The sequence below is a fragment of the Ranitomeya imitator genome, chromosome 6 (genome assembly GCF_032444005.1).
Source record: "Ranitomeya imitator isolate aRanImi1 chromosome 6, aRanImi1.pri, whole genome shotgun sequence".
Classification (NCBI taxonomy): domain Eukaryota; kingdom Metazoa; phylum Chordata; class Amphibia; order Anura; family Dendrobatidae; genus Ranitomeya; species Ranitomeya imitator.
Genome location: NC_091287.1, coordinates 192,672,811 through 192,692,449, shown reverse-complemented (window position 1 = coordinate 192,692,449; position 19,639 = coordinate 192,672,811). Strand labels below are relative to the sequence as shown.

General features: G+C 45.9%; 1 protein-coding gene across 1 annotated transcript in view; it reads left to right on the top strand.

The window, feature by feature from the left end:
• The window catches only part of TGFBR1 (transforming growth factor beta receptor 1), a 174,706-nt gene that overhangs the window by 92,462 nt on the left and 62,605 nt on the right, over window positions 1-19,639 (top strand). The window contains exon 6 of the mRNA XM_069730399.1: window positions 5,377-5,533. Coding sequence (XP_069586500.1) covers window positions 5,377-5,533 — 157 coding nt within the window. The remainder of the gene's footprint in view (window positions 1-5,376; window positions 5,534-19,639) is intronic.

Here is a 19,639-nt window from a genome sequence, read left to right as displayed (position 1 = left end):
AGGTAGCAAACGGGGCCCCAGGCAGCAAACGGGGCCCCAGGCAGAGTACAGGACCCCAGGCAGAGTACAGGGCCCCAGGCAGTGAACGGGGCCCCAGACAGTGCACAGGCCCCAGGCAGCCGACAGAGGCCCCAGGCAGCCGACAGGGGCCCCAGGCAGCCGGCAGGGGCCCCAGGCAGCCGACAGGGGCCTCAGGCAGCCGACAGGGGCCCCAGGCAGCGCACAGGGGCCTCAGGCAGAGCACAGAGGCCCCAGGCAGCCCGCAGGGCCCCAGGTTGTGCACAGGGGCCCCAGGCAGCACAGAGTGGCCCCAGGAAGTGCATGGGGCCCCAGGCAGCCCACAGGGGCCTCAGGCAGCGCACAGGGCCCCAGGCAGCCCACAGGGGCCCCAGGCAGCCCACAGGGCCCCAGGCAGGCAGCCCACAGGGCCCCAGGCAGGCAGCGCACAGGGCCCCAGGCAGGCAGCGCACAGGGCCCCAGGCAGGCAGCGCACAGGGCCCCAGGCAGGCAGCGCACAAGGCCCCAGGCAGCGCACAGGGGCCCCAGGCAGCGCACAGGTGCCCCAGGCAGCCCACAGGGGCCCCAGGCAGCCCTCAGGGGCCCCAGGCAGGGCACAGGGGCCCCAGGCAGCGCACGGTGCCCCAGGCAGCCCACAGGGCCCCAGGTAGCGCACAGGGACCTCAGGCAGCACAGAGGGGCCCCAGAAAGAGCACAGGGGCCCCAGGCAGCACAGAGGGTCCCCAGGCAGCACATAGGAGTCCCAGGAAGTGCACGGGGCCCCAAACAGTGTACGGACCCCAGGCAGCGCACAGGGGCTCCAAGCAGCCCACAGGGGCCCTAGGCAGCGCACGAGGCCCCAGGCAGCGCACAGGGCCCCAGGTAGCGCACAGGGGCCCCAGGTAGCACAGAGTGGCCCCAGGCAGCACAGAGAGGTCCCAGGAAGAGCACATGGGCCACAGGAAGTGCATGGGGTACCAAACAGCCCACAGGGGCACCAAACAGCCCACAGGGGCCCCAGGCAGCCCACTGAGCTCCACGCTGCACATGGAGCCCCAGGCAGAGCACAAGGCCCCATACAGTGCACAGGGGCCCCAGGCAGCCCACAGGGGCCCCAGGCAGCGCACGGTGCCCCAGGCAGCCCACAGGACCCCAGGCAGCCCACAGGGGCTCCAGGCAGCCCACTGGGCTCCAGGCAGCCCACTGGGGCCTCAGGCAGCGCACAGGGGCCTCAGGCAGCACACAGGGCCCCAAGCAGCCACAGGGGCCCCAGGAAGAGCACAGGGGCCCCAGGCAGCACAGAGGGGTCCCAGGAAGAGCGCAGGCGCCACAGGAAGTGCACGGGCCCAAACAGTGTACGGGGCCCCAGGCAGCACATGGGGCCCCAGGCAGAGCACAGGGGCCCAGGTTGGGCACAGGGGCCCCAGGCAGGGCACAGGGGCCCCAGGCAGCGCACGGAGCCCCAAACAGCGCACGGTGCCCCAGGCAGCCCACAGGGCCCCAGGCAGCGCACAGGGACCTCAGGCAGCACAGAGGGGCCTCGGGCAGCACATAGGGGCCCCAGAAAGAGCACAGGGGCCCCAGGCAGCACATAGGGGTCCCAGGAAGTGCACGGGGCCCCAAACAGTGTACGGACCCCAGGCAGCCCACAGGGGCCCCAGGCAGCCCACAGGGGCCCCAGGCAGCCCACAGGGGCCCCAGGCAGCGCACAGGGGCCCCAGGCAGCCCACAGGGGCCCCAGGCAGCCCACAGGGGCCCCAGGCAGCCCACAGGGGCCCCTGTGGGCTGCCTCACAGAGAGGCAGCACAGAGAGGTCCAGGCAGCACAGAGAGGTCCCAGGAAGAGCACATGGGCCACAGGAAGTGCATGGGGCACCAAACAGCCCACAGGGGCACCAAACAGCCCACAGGGGCCCCAGGCAGCCCACTGAGCTCCACGCTGCACATGGAGCTCCAGGCAGAGCACAAGGCCCCATACAGTGCACAGGGGCCGCAGGCAGCCCACAAGGGCCCCAGGCAGCCCACAGGGGCCCCAGGCAGCGCACGGAGCCCCAAATAGCGCACGGTGCCCCAGGCAGCCCACAGGACCCCAGGCAGCCCACAGGGGCCTCAGGCTGCGCACAGGGACCTCAGGCAGCACACAGGGGCCTCAGGCAGCACACAGGGCCCCAAGCAGCCACAGGGGCCCCAGGAAGAGCACAGGGGCCCCAGGCAGCACAGAGGGGTCCCAGGAAGAGCGCAGGCGCCACAGGAAGTGCACGGGCCCAAACAGTGTATGGGGCCCCAGGCAGCATATGGGGCCCCGGGCAGAGCACAAGGCCCCATACAGCGCACAGGGCCCCAGGCAGCACACGGTAATGGATAGGACAAGAGCTCGAGGCATCCTCAAATCAAAAGGAACTTTGGGCAGTGGGTCACGCCTTATCAGCCTTTCTACGCATTCTTCAGGGTCGTCATGTTCGGGTATTCTCGGACAATCGGGTGGCGGTAGCCTACCTAAACAATCAAGGGGGAGCCAGATCCCGAGCCCTAATGGACACCACTTCCAAAATCTTCAATTTGGCAGAGAACAATCTTCTATCCCTTTCCGCGTCACACATCCGGGTGGGGATAGAAAATCGGAGGGCAGACTGTCTGAGCCGCACTCAATTGAGACAGCGCGAATGGGTATTAAATCAGTCCATTTTCAATCAGATTGTGGAAATGTGGGGGGCTCCAGTCATAGACCTGTTTGCCAATATCCACAACAGGAAGGTGAAAGCCTTTTGTTCTCTAGGTCCCAGGAGGAACCCCTCAGGCCTTAAGGTACCGCCACATTAAGCGACGCTGCAGCGATATAGACAACGAGCCGATCACTGCAGCGTCGCTGTTTAGTTCGCTATAGAGACGGCAACACCAGAACGATGCAGGAGCGATCCAGTGACGTACTTATCGTTCTCGCTGGTTGTTAGCTCCAAGTAAAAACATTGCTGGCATCGTTGCTTTTGCTGTCAAACATGACGAATCACGCCGACCTGACGACCAAATAAAGTTCTGGACTTCTAGCTACGACCAGCGATGTCACAGCGGGATCCTGATCGCTGCTGCGTGTCAAACACAACGAGATCGCTATCCAGGACGCGCAACGTCACGGATCGTTGTCGTTCTCGTTGTAAAGTTGCTCAGTGTGAAGATACCTTTAGAAGCTTTTACGATCCCTTGGGCGCAGAGTCTTGCATACGCCTTTCTCCCAACCATCCTTATCCCAGCAGTACTGTGGCCGGTCAGGGAGGATAGATCAAGGCTAATATTAATAGCTCCCTTCTTGCCTAAAAGAACCTGGTTCTCCTGTCTGAGGATGCTATCGATCACCGATCCTTGGGTTCTTCCGGACCTTTAGTCTCAAAGACCCATGTTCCCCCCTCAGTTAGAGAATCTTCATTTAACAGCGTGGAATTTGAGGGGGCTGTTGAAGGAAAGAGGTTTTTCTGATAAATTAGTCTCTACGCTAATGAAGCGTAGGATAACAATCGCCACAAAAATCTATGGCAAAACCTGGAGAAAATTCCTGTCCACTTTGGGATTAAGAGTACAGGATGGAGTCCCAATTACTGAGATCTTGGAGTTTCTACAGAAGGGACTGGAACTTGGCCTGGCAGTAAGCACCTTTAAAGGTACAGGTAGCGGCCCTAGGAGCATTGCATAATGAAAATGTAGCGGGCAACCCTTGGGTAGCACGGTTTCAGGGCTGCCGCAAGGTCTAAACCATTAGCTATTCAAAAAATACCACCTTGGGATATATATCTAGTTCTGTCAGCTCTAACAGGTCCCCCATTTGAGCCTACAGAGTCAATCCCTCTCAAAATCATATCAGTTAAAACTGCCCTCCTGATGGCCCCAACGTCAGCCCTGAGGGTAAGTGATCTCCAAGTCTTGTCTGCAGGTCCTCCCTTCACATAAATTCTGGATTTTAGGGTTATCCTAAAACCTGACCCAGCCTACCTACCAAAGGTAGCATCTCGATTCCATAGGTCCCAAGAGATAGTCCTTCCTTCTTTTTGCTCAAATCCTAAGAATAGGGAAGAAAAAAAATTTCACACGTTAGATGTGAGGAGATGTCTGGTTAAGTATCTAGAGTCCAGCCTGATTTGTAGGAAGGATCTCTCTTGGTATGTTTTCGGGGACCTAGGAAAGGACTTATAGCTTCCAAGAGTACTATAGCGAGACGGATAACAGATGTGATAGCGCTGGCCTATTCATCCAGTGGAAATGTCATTCCAGAGGGGCTGATATCTCATTCCACAAGGGCTATGGCGACCTCCTGGGCTGAAAGGTCAGAGGTATCAATAGAACAAATCTGTAAGGCGGCCACCTGGTCATCACCTTCTACCTTTTTCAGGCACTATCCCCTAGACCTAGCCACTTCGTCTGACTTAACCTTCAGAAGAAGGGTTCTTCAGGCTGTGGTCCCTCCCTAAGTTACAAATCTATGTAATTCTTTCCGTGGTGCTGTCATGGGGGATAGAGAAAGTTACTTACCGGTAACGGGATTTCTCAAGAGCCCATGAAAGCACCCGCTTATTCCCCCAATCACGTGTGTGGTGAGCACGTTTTTATTGTATGTAGTGTGTTTATGTATAGACACGGTATGTTTCTGTTAAGCAATGATAAAAGTATAATTTTTGTTGTCACTAACCTGGAGTCCCTCTGATGCTCTGTAAACCAACTGATGCAGGGGAGAGGTACCGCCCTTTTATTTTGTAGGTTCCCTGTCCCTGAAGGGCGGATCCCCTCTCTCCGTGGTGCGGTCATGGGCTCTGAGAAATCCCGTTACCGGTAAGTAATTGTGTTTCACTTAATTGATGGTTGTCCTATGGCAATGCTTCATTTGTGCATATCTATTAAACAGTAGTTTGATTTGTCTGGCATTGGGCCCATCATTCTCTGTACAATATGTCTGAGAGTCCCAGAAGTCCTGATGTATGGGAGAAACCTTATTAGAAATCACAGGGGAGAGAACTCATAGGGCAACACAATATGATTGGCAGGGTGAATAATTTATGGTTATATCGGTTGGAGTATAAAGGTTCCGATGGGTGGCCTGCTCACCTTCAGATGTTGTGTAGAGAAATGAGCAGATTATCGTGGATGTAGCTGTTGCCTAGTCTAATAGGGAGAATATAGGCACAAGCATATCAGAATGCAGTGAATCTTGCTAAACCACGGGACTGAAATTGGATGCGCTGCTCATGTGTGGCCAACCCCCATAGAAACTGTCACAAGGCCAAATAGCAACAATTCCATTCTGTTCTTTGGAGAGAGGCTATGCAATCTCATTGGCTGGCAAATGTCTCTTTTGGATGTATACATTTTAATTTGATGTTTTATTTTCAATTATTAGGGAAACCGGCTATTGCACACAGAGACCTTAAATCAAAAAATATACTGGTTAAGAAAAATGGAACTTGCTGCATTGCAGATCTTGGATTAGCTGTACGACACGACTCGGCTACAGATACAATTGACATTGCACCAAATCATAGAGTTGGAACAAAAAGGTATGTTTGCTAAGAAAATATCCTGATAAAACATAGTGGTGATGGTTGTATTGATTGCAGTCATGGTTTTTGAAACCAAAGGAGGGGGAGTAGCTGGAGCTACTTAAAGGGAAGGTACCGCCTTTGTAGCTCATTAATAAATCACTGTAATGTAGCATAACATGCTGCTATAAGCAAGTTTGAAATGCATGTGAAACAGATTTCATGTGTTGTATGAGTTTAAAGAAGGCACTGGGGGCTGACATCTTGGTTTTGCAGCAGTAGCAGGGCACTATCAGTGTCAGATTACGGCACCCCATGGACATAGGGTCCATGCTGGTCTATTATCTCCTATCTGTAACATTGCAGCAGCATTAGCAGTGAGCTGGGCACGCCTCTGTGGGCTGCACAACTCACTGCTGTAGGTGTGACTAGCTGCCATTTTATTATAGCCCTGTGCTCTCTATCGCAGGACAGAAGAAGCCCTCACTGCTCCTCTGTACTCCAAGCAGGCACACATCCTCTGCTCCTCACACGCTGCCCTGTGTGCTTCTCCTACTGTGTCTCTGCCTCCCCCTCACACACAGTCCCTGTGATCTCCGGTAAGCTGCACTCACAGCCTGCAGAGAGGGAGGTGACACCTGGAGAGAGAGAGAGCAGGGCAGCTGACAGGACAGGGATTAAGGTGGGGGAAGGGGGATGGCAAGAATGTTGTTCACAAAAAATGCTGCTGAGCCCACTGTGTTCTGCTCCTCTGTAAACAAGCTGTGCCTCTGATGCAGTAACTGCTGATGATAGCAGGTCACAGGGCAGTCACACACAAAATGGTGCTGCCCTGTGATGCTGCTTTTCATTCTTACTGTTAGCAGCAAAATTGGGGCAGTAACTGCTGACATCACCATTTCCCTCCCCTTTTGGGTGAACTTATATCCCTGGGGCAGAGCTGCTAAATCTTACTATAGCTGCTTGATGTCTAAAACGGAAAATGCTCCCCCTAGTGGTAAATATGTATATTTGTCGAAAAATATATAATATTTTTCATATAGAAATGTTTGCAAACAGTGCAAACATTGCATTAATACATTTTAATTACTATTTTAAGCTTAATTTCACAAAAAAACAAAATACAAGAAAACTGGTGGCACCTTCCCTTTTAAGGAGCCATGCTGGGTGCCAGGTGCTTCTAAGTCCATATTCTAATATGGAGTCACTAGAGCAGCAGATGCGGCAGCAATCACCAGAGCAGCAGCAGATGGAGAATCCCCATATGAAAGTCACCCAGCAACGATCGCATAGTGTCACGACAGGTAGTCGTGTTGGTGACGCAAGAGTAGACTGGAACTGCTTTCCCACAAACCGCAGTACTAGTACGGCAGCACGATCGCGTGGCCTCAAGGTGAGCGCCGCAGCGATCGCATATGGGTGTCAGCTGTATGTGACAGCTGACACACTGCAGCAATGCCCACGATCGGCGCTAGGGGGTCCTTCACTGAGGTGACTTGAAGGCGCCGGCAAGCCTCCTACACTGCCTGTCAGATCGCTGATCTGACACAGTGCTATGCAAAGTGTCAGATCAGAGATCTGACTTTATATAGTGATGTCCCAACCTGGGACAATGTTGTAAACTTAAAAAAAAAAAAAAAAAAAACCTCCCCAAATAAAGAAAAAAATAAATATTTTTCCAATAAATCCATTTATTTATGTGAATAATAAAAAAAAAATGAAAGTACACATATTTGGTATCGCCGCGTCCGTAACATCCCGCTCTATAAAACTATCCCACTAAATAACCCCTTTAGTGAACACCGTAAAAAATGAAAATAAAAAACGAGGCTGTAACGAGGTCTACCAATCTGGGGGTGCCTCTTTCACTACCACCCCATGTTTCCGGAAGTCCACTCTGCTTTGGCTGGAGTCTGAATGAAAGACGCTGGCTGGAATTCCTTACATGGACGCATATAAAAGATCACTGCTTCTCCACGTATTTCCAGTCTGACAACACTTAACTCACAGGACACAGAATATATAACTCAGATACAGAGGGCAGGTCAATAGAAAAGTGGCAGGCCAGACATACATTACAATAGCCGCAGGTGGCCGAGCCTGCCGATATTTACTGTGGGAATTACAAAGGTGGGGGGGGCGGACAAAAGGGGAACATCGTGTCCCCTCTGCCCAGGGGCGCAGCCTGTGGGCTGATGCTTTAGGGACATGCATCTCACATGGAACCTATTATACATACATATAACTGTACAACATATTCTGGGTGCTGAGTGGTTCCGTAACACGTAACAGAGGCAAAAAACAATGCTTTATCATACTGCGGAACATAGTAACATAGTAACATAGTTAGTAAGGCCGAAAAAAGACATTTGTCCATCCAGTTCAGCCTATATTCCATCATAATAAATCCCCAGATCTACGTCCTTCTACAGAACCTAATTGTATGATACAATATTGTTCTGCTCCAGGAAGACATCCAGGCCTCTCTTGAACCCCTCGACTGAGTTCGCCATCACCACCTCCTCAGGCAAGCAATTCCAGATTCTCACTGCCCTAACAGTAAAGAATCCTCTTCTATGTTGGTGGAAAAACCTTCTCTCCTCCAGACGCAAAGAATGCCCCCTTGTGCCCGTCACCTTCCTTGGTATAAACAGATCCTCAGCGAGATATTTGTATTGTCCCCTTATATACTTATACATGGTTATTAGATCGCCCCTCAGTCGTCTTTTTTCTAGACTAAATAATCCTAATTTCGCTAATCTATCTGGGTATTGTAGTTCTCCCATCCCCTTTATTAATTTTGTTGCCCTCCTTTGTACTCTCTCTAGTTCCATTATATCCTTCCTGAGCACCGGTGCCCAAAACTGGACACAGTACTCCATGTGCGGTCTAACTAGGGATTTGTACAGAGGCAGTATAATGCTCTCATCATGTGTATCCAGACCTCTTTTAATGCACCCCATGATCCTGTTTGCCTTGGCAGCTGCTGCCTGGCACTGGCTGCTCCAGGTAAGTTTATCATTAACTAGGATCCCCAAGTCCTTCTCCCTGTCAGATTTACCCAGTGGTTTCCCATTCAGTGTGTAATGGTGACATTGATTCCTTCTTCCCATGTGTATAACCTTACATTTATCATTGTTAAACCTCATCTGCCACCTTTCAGCCCAAGTTTCCAACTTATCCAGATCCATCTGTAGCAGAATACTATCTTCTCTTGTATTAACTGCTTTACATAGTTTTGTATCATCTGCAAATATCGATATTTTACTGTGTAAACCTTCTACCAGATCATTAATGAATATGTTGAAGAGAACAGGTCCCAATACTGACCCCTGCGGTACCCCACTGGTCACAGCGACCCAGTTAGAGACTATACCATTTATAACCACCCTCTGCTTTCTATCACTAAGCCAGTTACTAACCCATTTACACACAATTTCCCCCAGACCAAGCATTCTCATTTTGTGTACCAACCTCTTGTGCGGCACGGTATCAAACGCTTTGGAAAAATCGAGATATACCACGTCCAATGACTCACCGTGGTCCAGCCTATAGCTTACCTCTTCATAAAAACTGATTAGATTGGTTTGACAGGAGCGATTTCTCATAAACCCATGCTGATATGGAGTTAAACAGTTATTCTCATTGAGATAATCCAGAATAACATCCCTCAGAAACCCTTCAAATATTTTACCAACAATAGAGGTTAGACTTACTGGCCTATAATTTCCAGGTTCACTTTTAGAGCCCTTTTTGAATATTGGCACCACATTTGCTATGCGCCAATCCTGCGGAACAGACCCTGTCGCTATAGAGTCCCTAAAAATAAGAAATAATGGTTTATCCATTACATTACTTAGTTCTCTTAGTACTCGTGGGTGTATGCCATCCGGACCCGGAGATTTATCTATTTTAATCTTATTTAGCCGGTTTCGCACCTCTTCTTGGGTTAGATTGGTGACCCTTAATATAGGGTTTTCATTGTTTCTTGGGATTTCACCTAGCATTTCATTTTCCACCGTGAATACCGTGGAGAAGAAGGTGTTTAATATGTTAGCTTTTTCCTCGTCATCTACAACCATTCTTTCCTCACTATTTTTTAAGGGGAACAATAAGTGGAATAAAGCGCGATCAAAAAGACTGATATAAATAAACATGGTACTGCTGAAAATGTAATCTCGTCAAAGCCGCCATACAGCTCCATCAGCAGAAAAATTAAAAAGTTATTGTTCTCAGAATAAAGCGATGCAAAAACAATTATTTTTTATATAAAATTGTTTTTGTGTAAAAGCGCCAAAACATTAAAAAGATATAAATGAGGTATCGCTGTAATAGTACTGAACCGAAGAATAAAACTGCCTTATCAATTTCACCACACGCGGAACGGTATAAATGCGCCCCCCCCCCCCCCCCTAAAAGAAATTCAGGAATTGCTGGTTTTTGTTCATTCTGCCTCCCAAAAATCGGAATAAAAAGCGATTTAAAAAAAAAAATAATACCGAAAATGGTACCAATAAAAATGGCAACTCGTCCCGCAAAAAAACAAGACCTCACATGACTCTGGACCAATATATGAATAAATTACAGCTCTCAAAATGTGGTGATGCAAAAACAATTTTTTGCAATAAAAAGCGTCTTTTAGTATGTGACAGCTGCCAAACATAAAAACTTGCTATAAATAGTAAATCAAACCCCCCTTTATCACCCCCTTAGTTAGGGAAAAATAAGAAAATAAGAAAATGTATTTATTTCCATTTTCCCATTAGAGTTGGGGCTAGAGTTGGAGAATGGGTTTGGATTATGTTTATGGTTGGGATTAGGGTTGGTATTAGGGTTAGGGGTGTGTCAGGGTTAGGGGTGTGGTTAGTGTTATTGTTGGGGTTGGAGTTAGAATTGGGGGGTTTCCATAGGTACATCAGTGGCTCTCCAAACGCGACATGGCGTCCGATCTCAATTCCAGCCAATTGAAAAAGTAAAACGGTGCTCCTTCCCTTCAGAGCTCTGCCGTGCGCCCAAACAGTGGTTTACCCCCACATATGGGGTATCGGCGTACTCAGGACAAATTGGATAACCACTTTTGCAGTCTAATTTCTCCTGTTACCCTTGTTAAAATAAAAATTGGGGTGCTAAAAAATAATTGTTGTGGAAACATTTTTTATTTTCACGGCTTTGCGTTATAAACTTTAGTGAAACAAGTGGGAGTTTAAAGTTCTCACAACACATCTAGATAAGTTCCTTGGTGGGTCTAGTTTCCAATATGGGGTCATTTGTGGGGGGTTTGTACTTTTTAAGTACATCAGGGGCTCTGCAAACGCAACATGACACCTTCACACCATTCCATCAAAGTAATTCCAAAACAACTCCTTCCCTTCTGTGCTCTACCATGCACCCAAACGGTGGTTCCCCCCCACATTTCGGGTATCAGCGTACTCAGGACAAATTGCACAACAACTTTTGGGGTCCAATTTCTCCTGTTACCCTTGGAAAAATAAAAAATTGCGGGCTAAATGTTCATTTTGTGGGAAAAAAAATATTTTTTTAATTTTCACGGCTCTACATTATAAACTTTAGTGAAACAATAGGGGTTTCAAAGTGCTCACCACACATCTAGAAAAGTTCCTTATGGGGTCTACTTTCCAGAATTGTGTCAATTGTGGAGACTTTCCACTGGTTAGGCACATCAGGGGCTCTCCAAATGCGACATGGTGTCCGATCTCAATTCCAGCCAATTTTGCATTGAAGTGTCAAATGGCGCTCCTTCCCTTCCGAGCTCTGCCATGCTTCCAAACAATGGTTCCCCCCCCACATATGGGGTATCTACGTACTCAGGACAAATTATACAACAACTTTTGGGGTCCAATTTCTCCTGTTATCCTTGGTAAAATAAAACAAATTGGATCTGAAGTAATTTTTTTTGTGAAAAGTTAAATGTTCATTTTTTTTTATTTATTCCGGTGAAGCACCTGAAGGGTTAATAAACTTCTTGAATGTGGTTTTGAGTACCTTGAGGGGTGCAGTTTTTAGAATGGTGTCACCTTTGGGCATTTTCTGTCATATAGGCCCCTCAAAGTCACTTCAAGTGTGAGGTGGGCCCTAAAAAAATGGTTTTGCAAATTTTGTTTAAAAATAAGGAATCGCTGGTCAACTTTTAACCCTTATAACTTCCTAACAAAAAAAAATTGTTTCCAAAAGTGTGCTAATGTAAAGTAGACATGTGGGAAATGTTATTAACTATTTTGTGTGATATGACTCTCTAATTTAAGGGCATAAAACCTAAAAGTTTGAAAATTGCAAAATTTTCACCAAATTTCTGTTTTTTTTCACAAACAAAAGCAAGTCATATCGAAGAAATTTTACCACTATCATAAAGTACAATATGTCACGAGAAAACAGTCTCAGAATCACCAGAATCCGTTGAAGCGTTTCAGAGTTCTGACCTCATAAGGTGACAATGGTCAGAATTTAAACAAAATTGCCTGCTCAGGAAGTTGAAAAACTGCTTCGGGTGAAGGGGTTAAAGGGAAGGTGCCACCAATTTTCTTATAGTTTCTTTTTTTTGTGAAATTAAGCTTAAAATGGTAATTAAAATGTATTAATGCAATGTTTGCACTGTTTGCAAACATTTGTATATGAAAAATATAATAATAATCTTTATATAGCGCCAACATATTCCGCAGCGCTTTACAGTTTAATAGCTTCAAACACAACTGTCATAAGTAACAATGTTAACAATAAAATAATTAAAGCAACACAAGACGACCCTGCTCATGAGAGCTTACAATCTACAATGAGGTGGGAAAATACAAAGTACAGGTGTGTATTTACGTTGATGGTCCAGCCATCTTCAGGGAGTGGGGGACAGATGGAAGTAGTGAATGGGCTACACACAAACAAAATAACTGATTAGGGAACATGATAGGCAGCTCTGAACAAATGTGTTTTGAGGGAGCGCCTAAAACTATGCAAATTGTGGATGGTCCTAATTTCTTGGGGTAGAGCATTCCAGAGGATTGGCGCAGCACGGGAGAAGTCTTGTAGTCGGGAGTGGGACGTACGGATTAGTGCAGCGGTTAGTTGAAAGTCATTTGCAGAGCGCAGAGGTCGGTTAGGCCGATACAGAAATGAGGGAGGAGATGTAAGGGGGTGCTGCACTGTGAAGAGCTTTGTGGGTGAGAACAAGTACTTTGAATTGTATCCTGTAATGAATGGGCAGCCAGTGTAATGACTGGCGAAGAGCGGACGCGTTTGAGTAATGATTAGCTAGATAGATGACCCTGGCTGCTGTATTAAGGATAGACTGGAGAGGGGAAAGTCGAGTGAGGGGGAGGCCAATTAATAGAGAGTTGCAGTAGTCCAGGCGGGAGTGGATCAGGGCGACAGTGAGGGTTTTTTTTGTTTCCATGGTGAGAAAAGGGCGGACTCTAGAGATGTTCTTTTAGGTGTATATATTATATATGTTCTTACATAAAATATCTATCTATCTATCTATCTATCTATCTATCTAGATAGATAGTCATGGCCAAAAGTATTAACACCCCTGCAATTCTGTCAGATAATACTCAGTTTCTTCCTGAAAATGATTGCAATCACAAATTCTTTGGTATTATCTTCATTTAATTTGTCTTAAATGAAAAAACACAAAAGAGAATGAAGCAAAAAGCAAAACATTGATCATTTCACACAAAACTCCAAAAATGGGCCAGACAAAAGTATTGGCACCCTCAGCCTAATACTTGGTTGCACAACCTTTAGCCAAAATAACTGCGACCAACCGCTTCCGGTAACCATCAATGAGTTTCTTACAATGCTCTGCTGGAATTGTAGACCATTCTTCTTTGGCAAACTGCTCCAGGTCCCTGATATTTGAAGGGTGCCTTCTCCAAACTGCCATTTTTAGATCTCTCCACAGGTGGTTCTATGGGATTCAGGTCTGGACTCCTTGCTGGCCACCTTAGAAGTCTCCAGTGCTTTCTCTCAAACTATTTTCTAGTGCTTTTTGAAGTGTGTTTTGGGTCATTGTCCTGCTGGAAGACCCATGCCCTCTGAGGGAGACCCAGCTTTCTCACACTGGGCCCTACATTATGCTGCAAAATTTGTTGGTAGTCTTCAGACTTCATAATGCCATGCACAGTCCAGTGCCAGAGGCAGCAAAGCAACCCCAAAACATTAGGGAACCTCTGCCATATTTGACTGTAGGGACCGTGTTCTTTTCTTTGAATGTCTCTTTTTTCTCCTGTAAACTCTATGTTTATGCCTTTGCCCAAAAAGCTCTACTTTTGTCTCATCTGACCAGAGAACATTCTTCCAAAACGTTTTAGGCTTTTTCAGGTAAGTTTTGGCAAACTCCAGCCTGGCTTTTTTATGTCTCGGGGTAAGAAGTGGGGTCTTCCTGGGTCTCCTACCATACTGTCCCTTTTCATTCAGACGCCGACGGATAGTATGGGTTGACACTGTTGTACCCTCGGACTGCAGGGCAGCTTGAACTTGTTTTGATGTTAGACTAGGTTCTTTATCCAAAATCCACATAATCTTGAGTTTAAATCTCTTGTCAATTTTTCTTTTCCATCCATATCTAGGGAGGTTAGCCACAGTGCCATGGGCTTTAAACTTCTTGATGACACCGCATGGTAGACACAGGAACATTCAGGTCTTTGGAGATGGACTTGTAGTCTTGAGATTGCTCATGGTTCCTCACAATTTGGTTTCTCAAGTCCTCAGACAGTTCTTTGGTCTTCTTTCTTTTCTCAATGCTCAATGTGGTACACACAAGGACACAGGACAGAGGTTGAGTCAACTTTAATCCATGTCAACTGGCTGCAAGTGTGATTTAGTTATTGCCAACACCTGTTAGGTGCCACAGGTAAGTTACAGGTGCTGTTAATTACACAAATTAGGGAAGTATCACATGACTTTTCGAATGGTGCCAATACTTTTGTCCACCCCCTTTTTATGTTTGGTGTGGAATTATATCCAATTTGGCTTTAGGACAATTCTTTTTGTGTTTTTTCATTTAAGACAAATTAAATGAAGATAATAATACCAAAGAATTTGTGATTGCAATCATTTTCAGGAAGAAACTGAGTATTATCTGACAGAATTGCAGGGGTGTTAATACTTTTGGCCATGACTGTAGATAGATAGAGAGATAGAGATAGAGATAGAGATAGAGATAGAGATATACAGCACCATGGAATCAATGGTGCTATATAAATAAATAAATAAATAATAATATATAGATATATGTATATATAGTACAGAGCAAACGTTTGGACACACCTTCTCATTTAAAGATTTTTCTGTATTTTCATTATGAAAATGTACATTCACACTGAAGGCTCAAAACTATAAATTAACATGTGGAATTATATACTTAACAAAAAAGTGTGAAACAGCTGAAATTATGTCTTATATTCTAGGTTCTTCAAAGTAGCCACCTTTTGCTTTGATGACAGCTTTGCACACTCTTGGCATTCTCTTGATGAGCTTCAAGAGGTAGTCACCGGGAATGGTTTTCAACTCCCAGGTGTGCCCTTTCAGGTTTAATAAGTGGGATTTCTTGCCTTATAAATGGGGTTGGGACCATCAGTTGTGTTGTGCAGAAGTCTGGTGGATATACAGCTGGTGGTCCTACTGAATAGACTGTTAGCTGTTTTTTTCTTGCCATAATACAAATTCTAAGTAAAGAAAATCGAGTGGCCATCATTACTTTAAGAAATGAAGGTCAGTCAGTCTGAAAAATTGGGCAAACTTTGAAAGTGTCCCCTAGTGCAGTGGCAAAAACCATCAAGCGCTACAAAGAAACTGGCTCACATGAGGACCGCCCTATGAAAAGAAGACCTAGAGTCACCTCTGCTTCTGAGGATAAGTTTATCCGAGTCACCAGGTGACTCAGTCCAGTGAACTCTGCCCCCTCAGTAGGTTGTATTTCCGGTTTTCGACAGGTCTCTGACCTTGTCCTAGGTTATTCAGACCTATCGACAGACTTTTCCATTTTGCGAAATTTCAAGACTTCTATGTGCTTCCTTTAACTTCCAGCTCAGATCTCCGTCTCCGGAAGAAAGCTCTTAGCTTTGTGTAAATTTCAAGCAGTAAAGGTAGCCCTACTCCAGCTTTTTGGACTGGAGAATGATCGTTCCCTTTTGATTGATTCCGGCCTTTAGCAGACATGTGGTCCTTCTTTTTCCTTCGAAACGTGTAGAATAAAGCCACAATTTATTATTATTATTCATGCTGCATTCTTTACTGAAGCAAAACCTGATTTCTTGGTCGCAAAGAAGCTGCGGCAAAAACGCAGGTTTAGGTGCGTTTTTAGTGCGTTTTTTGGGCTAACTTGTGTCTTTGTCCATGCTAATGTCTGACTTTTCTGCAGCAAAAAAACGCTGCAAATGATGATACCTGTGTTTTTGTGCGGTTTTGCTGTATGTTTACAGCGTTTTTTCAACACCCATTCAAGCCAATGGGTGAAAAACGCAAAGCACAAAATACTGATGACAAAAAAACTATGTGTGTGTGAGATTTCTGAAATCTCATAGCTTTTTGCTGGTATTGTAAAAAGCAGCTGACAATTAGCATAAAAAAGCAGCAAAAACGCCCAGTGTTAACATACCCTTATGCCACATATGGATTGATGTCTCCCCATCCCCAATCATTGAGCAGCGCATATGATTTCCTCCAAACATTTATTTGGGCTAAGAACATTTAGCAGGAACATTTGCTCTAATCCTTGAGTTAGGGGATTGACTGCCTTATTCAGTTAATCATTTTTGGTTTGAAGTTTGGAATTCTGGTGGTTCACACTTGTATAAGCTTCTTCAGCCAGTAGGAGTTAATTGTTAATTGTATCCTACATCAGAATTAACACATCCTGAGTCCTAGAGTCGAGTCGCACCTTATCCCCTTGACAATTCGACTCTGCCCAGTGCTTTAAAAAACATTTTCTAGGAGTACTCCAGATTGTCTGCCCTTGTGGAGTCATTGTCAGTGATTAGGGTGTTACTTTTAGATGTATTGAGTGGCTATAGATATAGCAAAAAGGCATTGGTGTTTACCATCCAATGTTGCAAAGGAAAATGCACAAACAAAACGTAACAATCCACCTTACTAAAGGAGGTAACACTGGTGAACACAAGTGCAAATTGCTGATGAAACAACCACGCTCAGCCAACCAATCCATGGAGGAAGCTGATTGCCTAGTATTAGAATTGCACACAGATGAAGCTTGCAATAGGATGCTAATCACACACATGTATAGCACAGTGCCCAGCTAAAAGCCTATTACACTTCCCTACTACTTGATTAGATGGGTTGCCTAATACTCTATCAGTGCCTCACAGAGGTGCAAGCCCCTGGTTTACCCTGTAAAGATAAAATGGCCAGAAACAATATATTAGGATGTATTGGTTAATATTTTGACCAAAATATGATAGCTCTCTACGCGCGTCAAGGGTCCTCAGTTTCTAGAGACTACGGTTAAATACAAAGCAACATCCAAATAAATACAATTGACGCATTGAGTGACTATTGTAGCTTCCCTTTGAGGCAGCTAGTTCATCCCTTCTGATGTCCTTCTCTCCCTTTATCTAATTTTTTTTTTACTAGCAGTCTTTGATGGCTGGGTTAGAGAATACTAGCAGTGTTTTCATCTTTTTGCCTTCAATGGGAGTGCTGGCCAAGTCACTTACTCAAGTGTGAATGCTTGTCTTTCAGACAATCGACTTTTATGTTGTCTGGACCATCAGGGTGGTTAAAGATTTTACTTCTTAGGTGGTCTCCCTAGAAGCCTACTTGCTCCAATAGAGTTCATCCTGGTAGGTGACAGATCAGGGTGATGGTCAAGGCTCTTCTACATTCCAGGGGAAATGTTGTTTTTCCCTATCGGGGCAGGTTTCTCTTTCCCAAACTTGGAAGATTTTAAATGCTTCCAAAGCTCAAGATTCTTTGGATTGAGACCAAAACTCCAGTTCTTCATTGCAGAAGAACCCCAGTCAACACCTGTAATAATAATAATAATAATAATAATAATTTTTATTTATATAGCGCCAACATATTCCGCAGCGCTTTACAAATTATAGAGGGGACTTGTACAGACAATAGACATTACAGCATAACAGAAATCACAGTTCAAAATAGATACCAAGAGGAGTGAGGGCCCTGCTCGCAAGCTTACAAACTATGGGGAAAAGGGGAGACACGAGAGGTGGATGGTAACAATTGCTTTAGTTATTCGGACCAGCTATAGTGTAAGGCTCAGGTGTTCATGTAAAGCTGCATGAACCAGTTAACTGCCTAAGTATGTAGCAGTACAGACACAGAGGGCTAATACTGCATAAAGTGTATGAGAACATGATGCGAGGAACCTTTTTTTTTTTTATTATAAATAGGCCACACAGGGATCGTTAGGTTAATGCATTGAGGCGGTAGGCCAGTCTGAACAAATGAGTTTTTAGGGCACGCTTAAAACTGTGGGGATTGGGGATTAATCGTATTAACCTAGGTAGTGCATTCCAAAGAATCGGCGCAGCACGTGTAAAGTCTTGGAGACGGGAGTGGGAGGTTCTGATTATTGAGGATGCTAACCTGAGGTCATTAGCGGAGCGGAGGGCACGGGTAGGGTGGTAGACTGATACCAGGGAGGAGATGTAGGGTGGTGCTGAGCCATGGAGTGCTTTGTGGATGAGGGTAGTAGTTTTGTACTGGATTCTGGAGTGGATGGGTAGCCAGTGTAATGATTGGCACAGGGTAGAGGCATCGGTGTAACGTGTAGCATGTAACGGTGTAGCATCCAGATGAAGAGACCTCTAAGAATGCTTTTTCCACCCAATTTCTTGATCATTTAATTTACTGGCAGGACTGTTTGGGCCAAAGTTCTGAAGGCTTTGGGCCTTTTGGAATGGGTTTGGTTGATTAGGATTAGGGAATTAATTTTTGGTTGCCTGTCTGGTTCTAGTGTTCACTCCCAAGAGTCGGGTTCCTGCCTTGGATACCCTGGTCCAGCGGAACTTGACTTGTAAGCCATATGTCACGACTGCTCGCCCCGTTAGGTTGAACTCTAGGTAAGTGTATTCATACCCCCTGGATCTGGGGGGAGCTCATTCTGCTCTTGAATACCATTCAGTCTTCTACTTTTGTTCTGATTAGAGATATTAAATTAAATTGGATATCTTTCCATCTCTGCCTTCTGTTAAGATGTCTTTCCCCCCTTCCCCTTTTTAGCAAACTCTTCCATCAGATGTGGCTAAGAGGGGGGCTGTCACCTGTGTCCATCCTTCTCCAGAATAGGGTGGTATGGCATTTAGCTTACTCCTTACCAGGTTCACGGTCTATCACCTTTATGAGGAGATTGCTCTTCTTCCTTTATGTACTTTTCCTCTCATCTCCTGGAGAGGTTCTTGTACAATCTCATGTAGTCAGCGCTGCGCAGCTCTACTGCTCTCTCACATCTCTGTTATGTAAGGCATTGTACTATCTGTGGGAAATTCTCTCAGAAACATGACGTCTAGAAGTTTTGTTTGTCAGATGTGTATCCTTAAGAACTAATAATTTGTTTTATTTAATTCTGTCTGGGCATGAGTGGGATCTTCATGACTGTGAGACAGAATTTTGATTTAAATACTGCACCTTTCTGCAACAGGGCAGACCCTTTTCTTATTAATAGAGGGTGCCATATATGCATTATATAGTCACTGCTCTAAAAAATAAAGGGAACACTAAAATGCCACATCCTAGATATCTGAGTGAAATATTCCAGTTGCAAATCTTTATTCATTGCATAGTGGAATGTGTTGAGAACATAAAAATGATCAATGCTAGCAAAATTCATATACTATGTAGGTCTGGATTTGGAATGATACTCAAAATCCAAGTGGAAAATCAAATTACAGGCTGACCCAACTTCAGTGGAAATGCCTCAAGACAAGGAAATGATGATCAGTTATTGTGGCCTCCTTGGGACCATGTGCCTGTATGAGCTCCCTACAACGCCTGGGCATGTTCCTGGTGAGGCAGCGGATGTTCTCCTGAGGGATTTCCTCCCAGACCTGGATTGAAGCATCAGTCAATTCCTGGACAGTCTGTGATGCAACGTGGTGTTGGTGGATGGAACGAGACATGATGTCCTAGACGTTC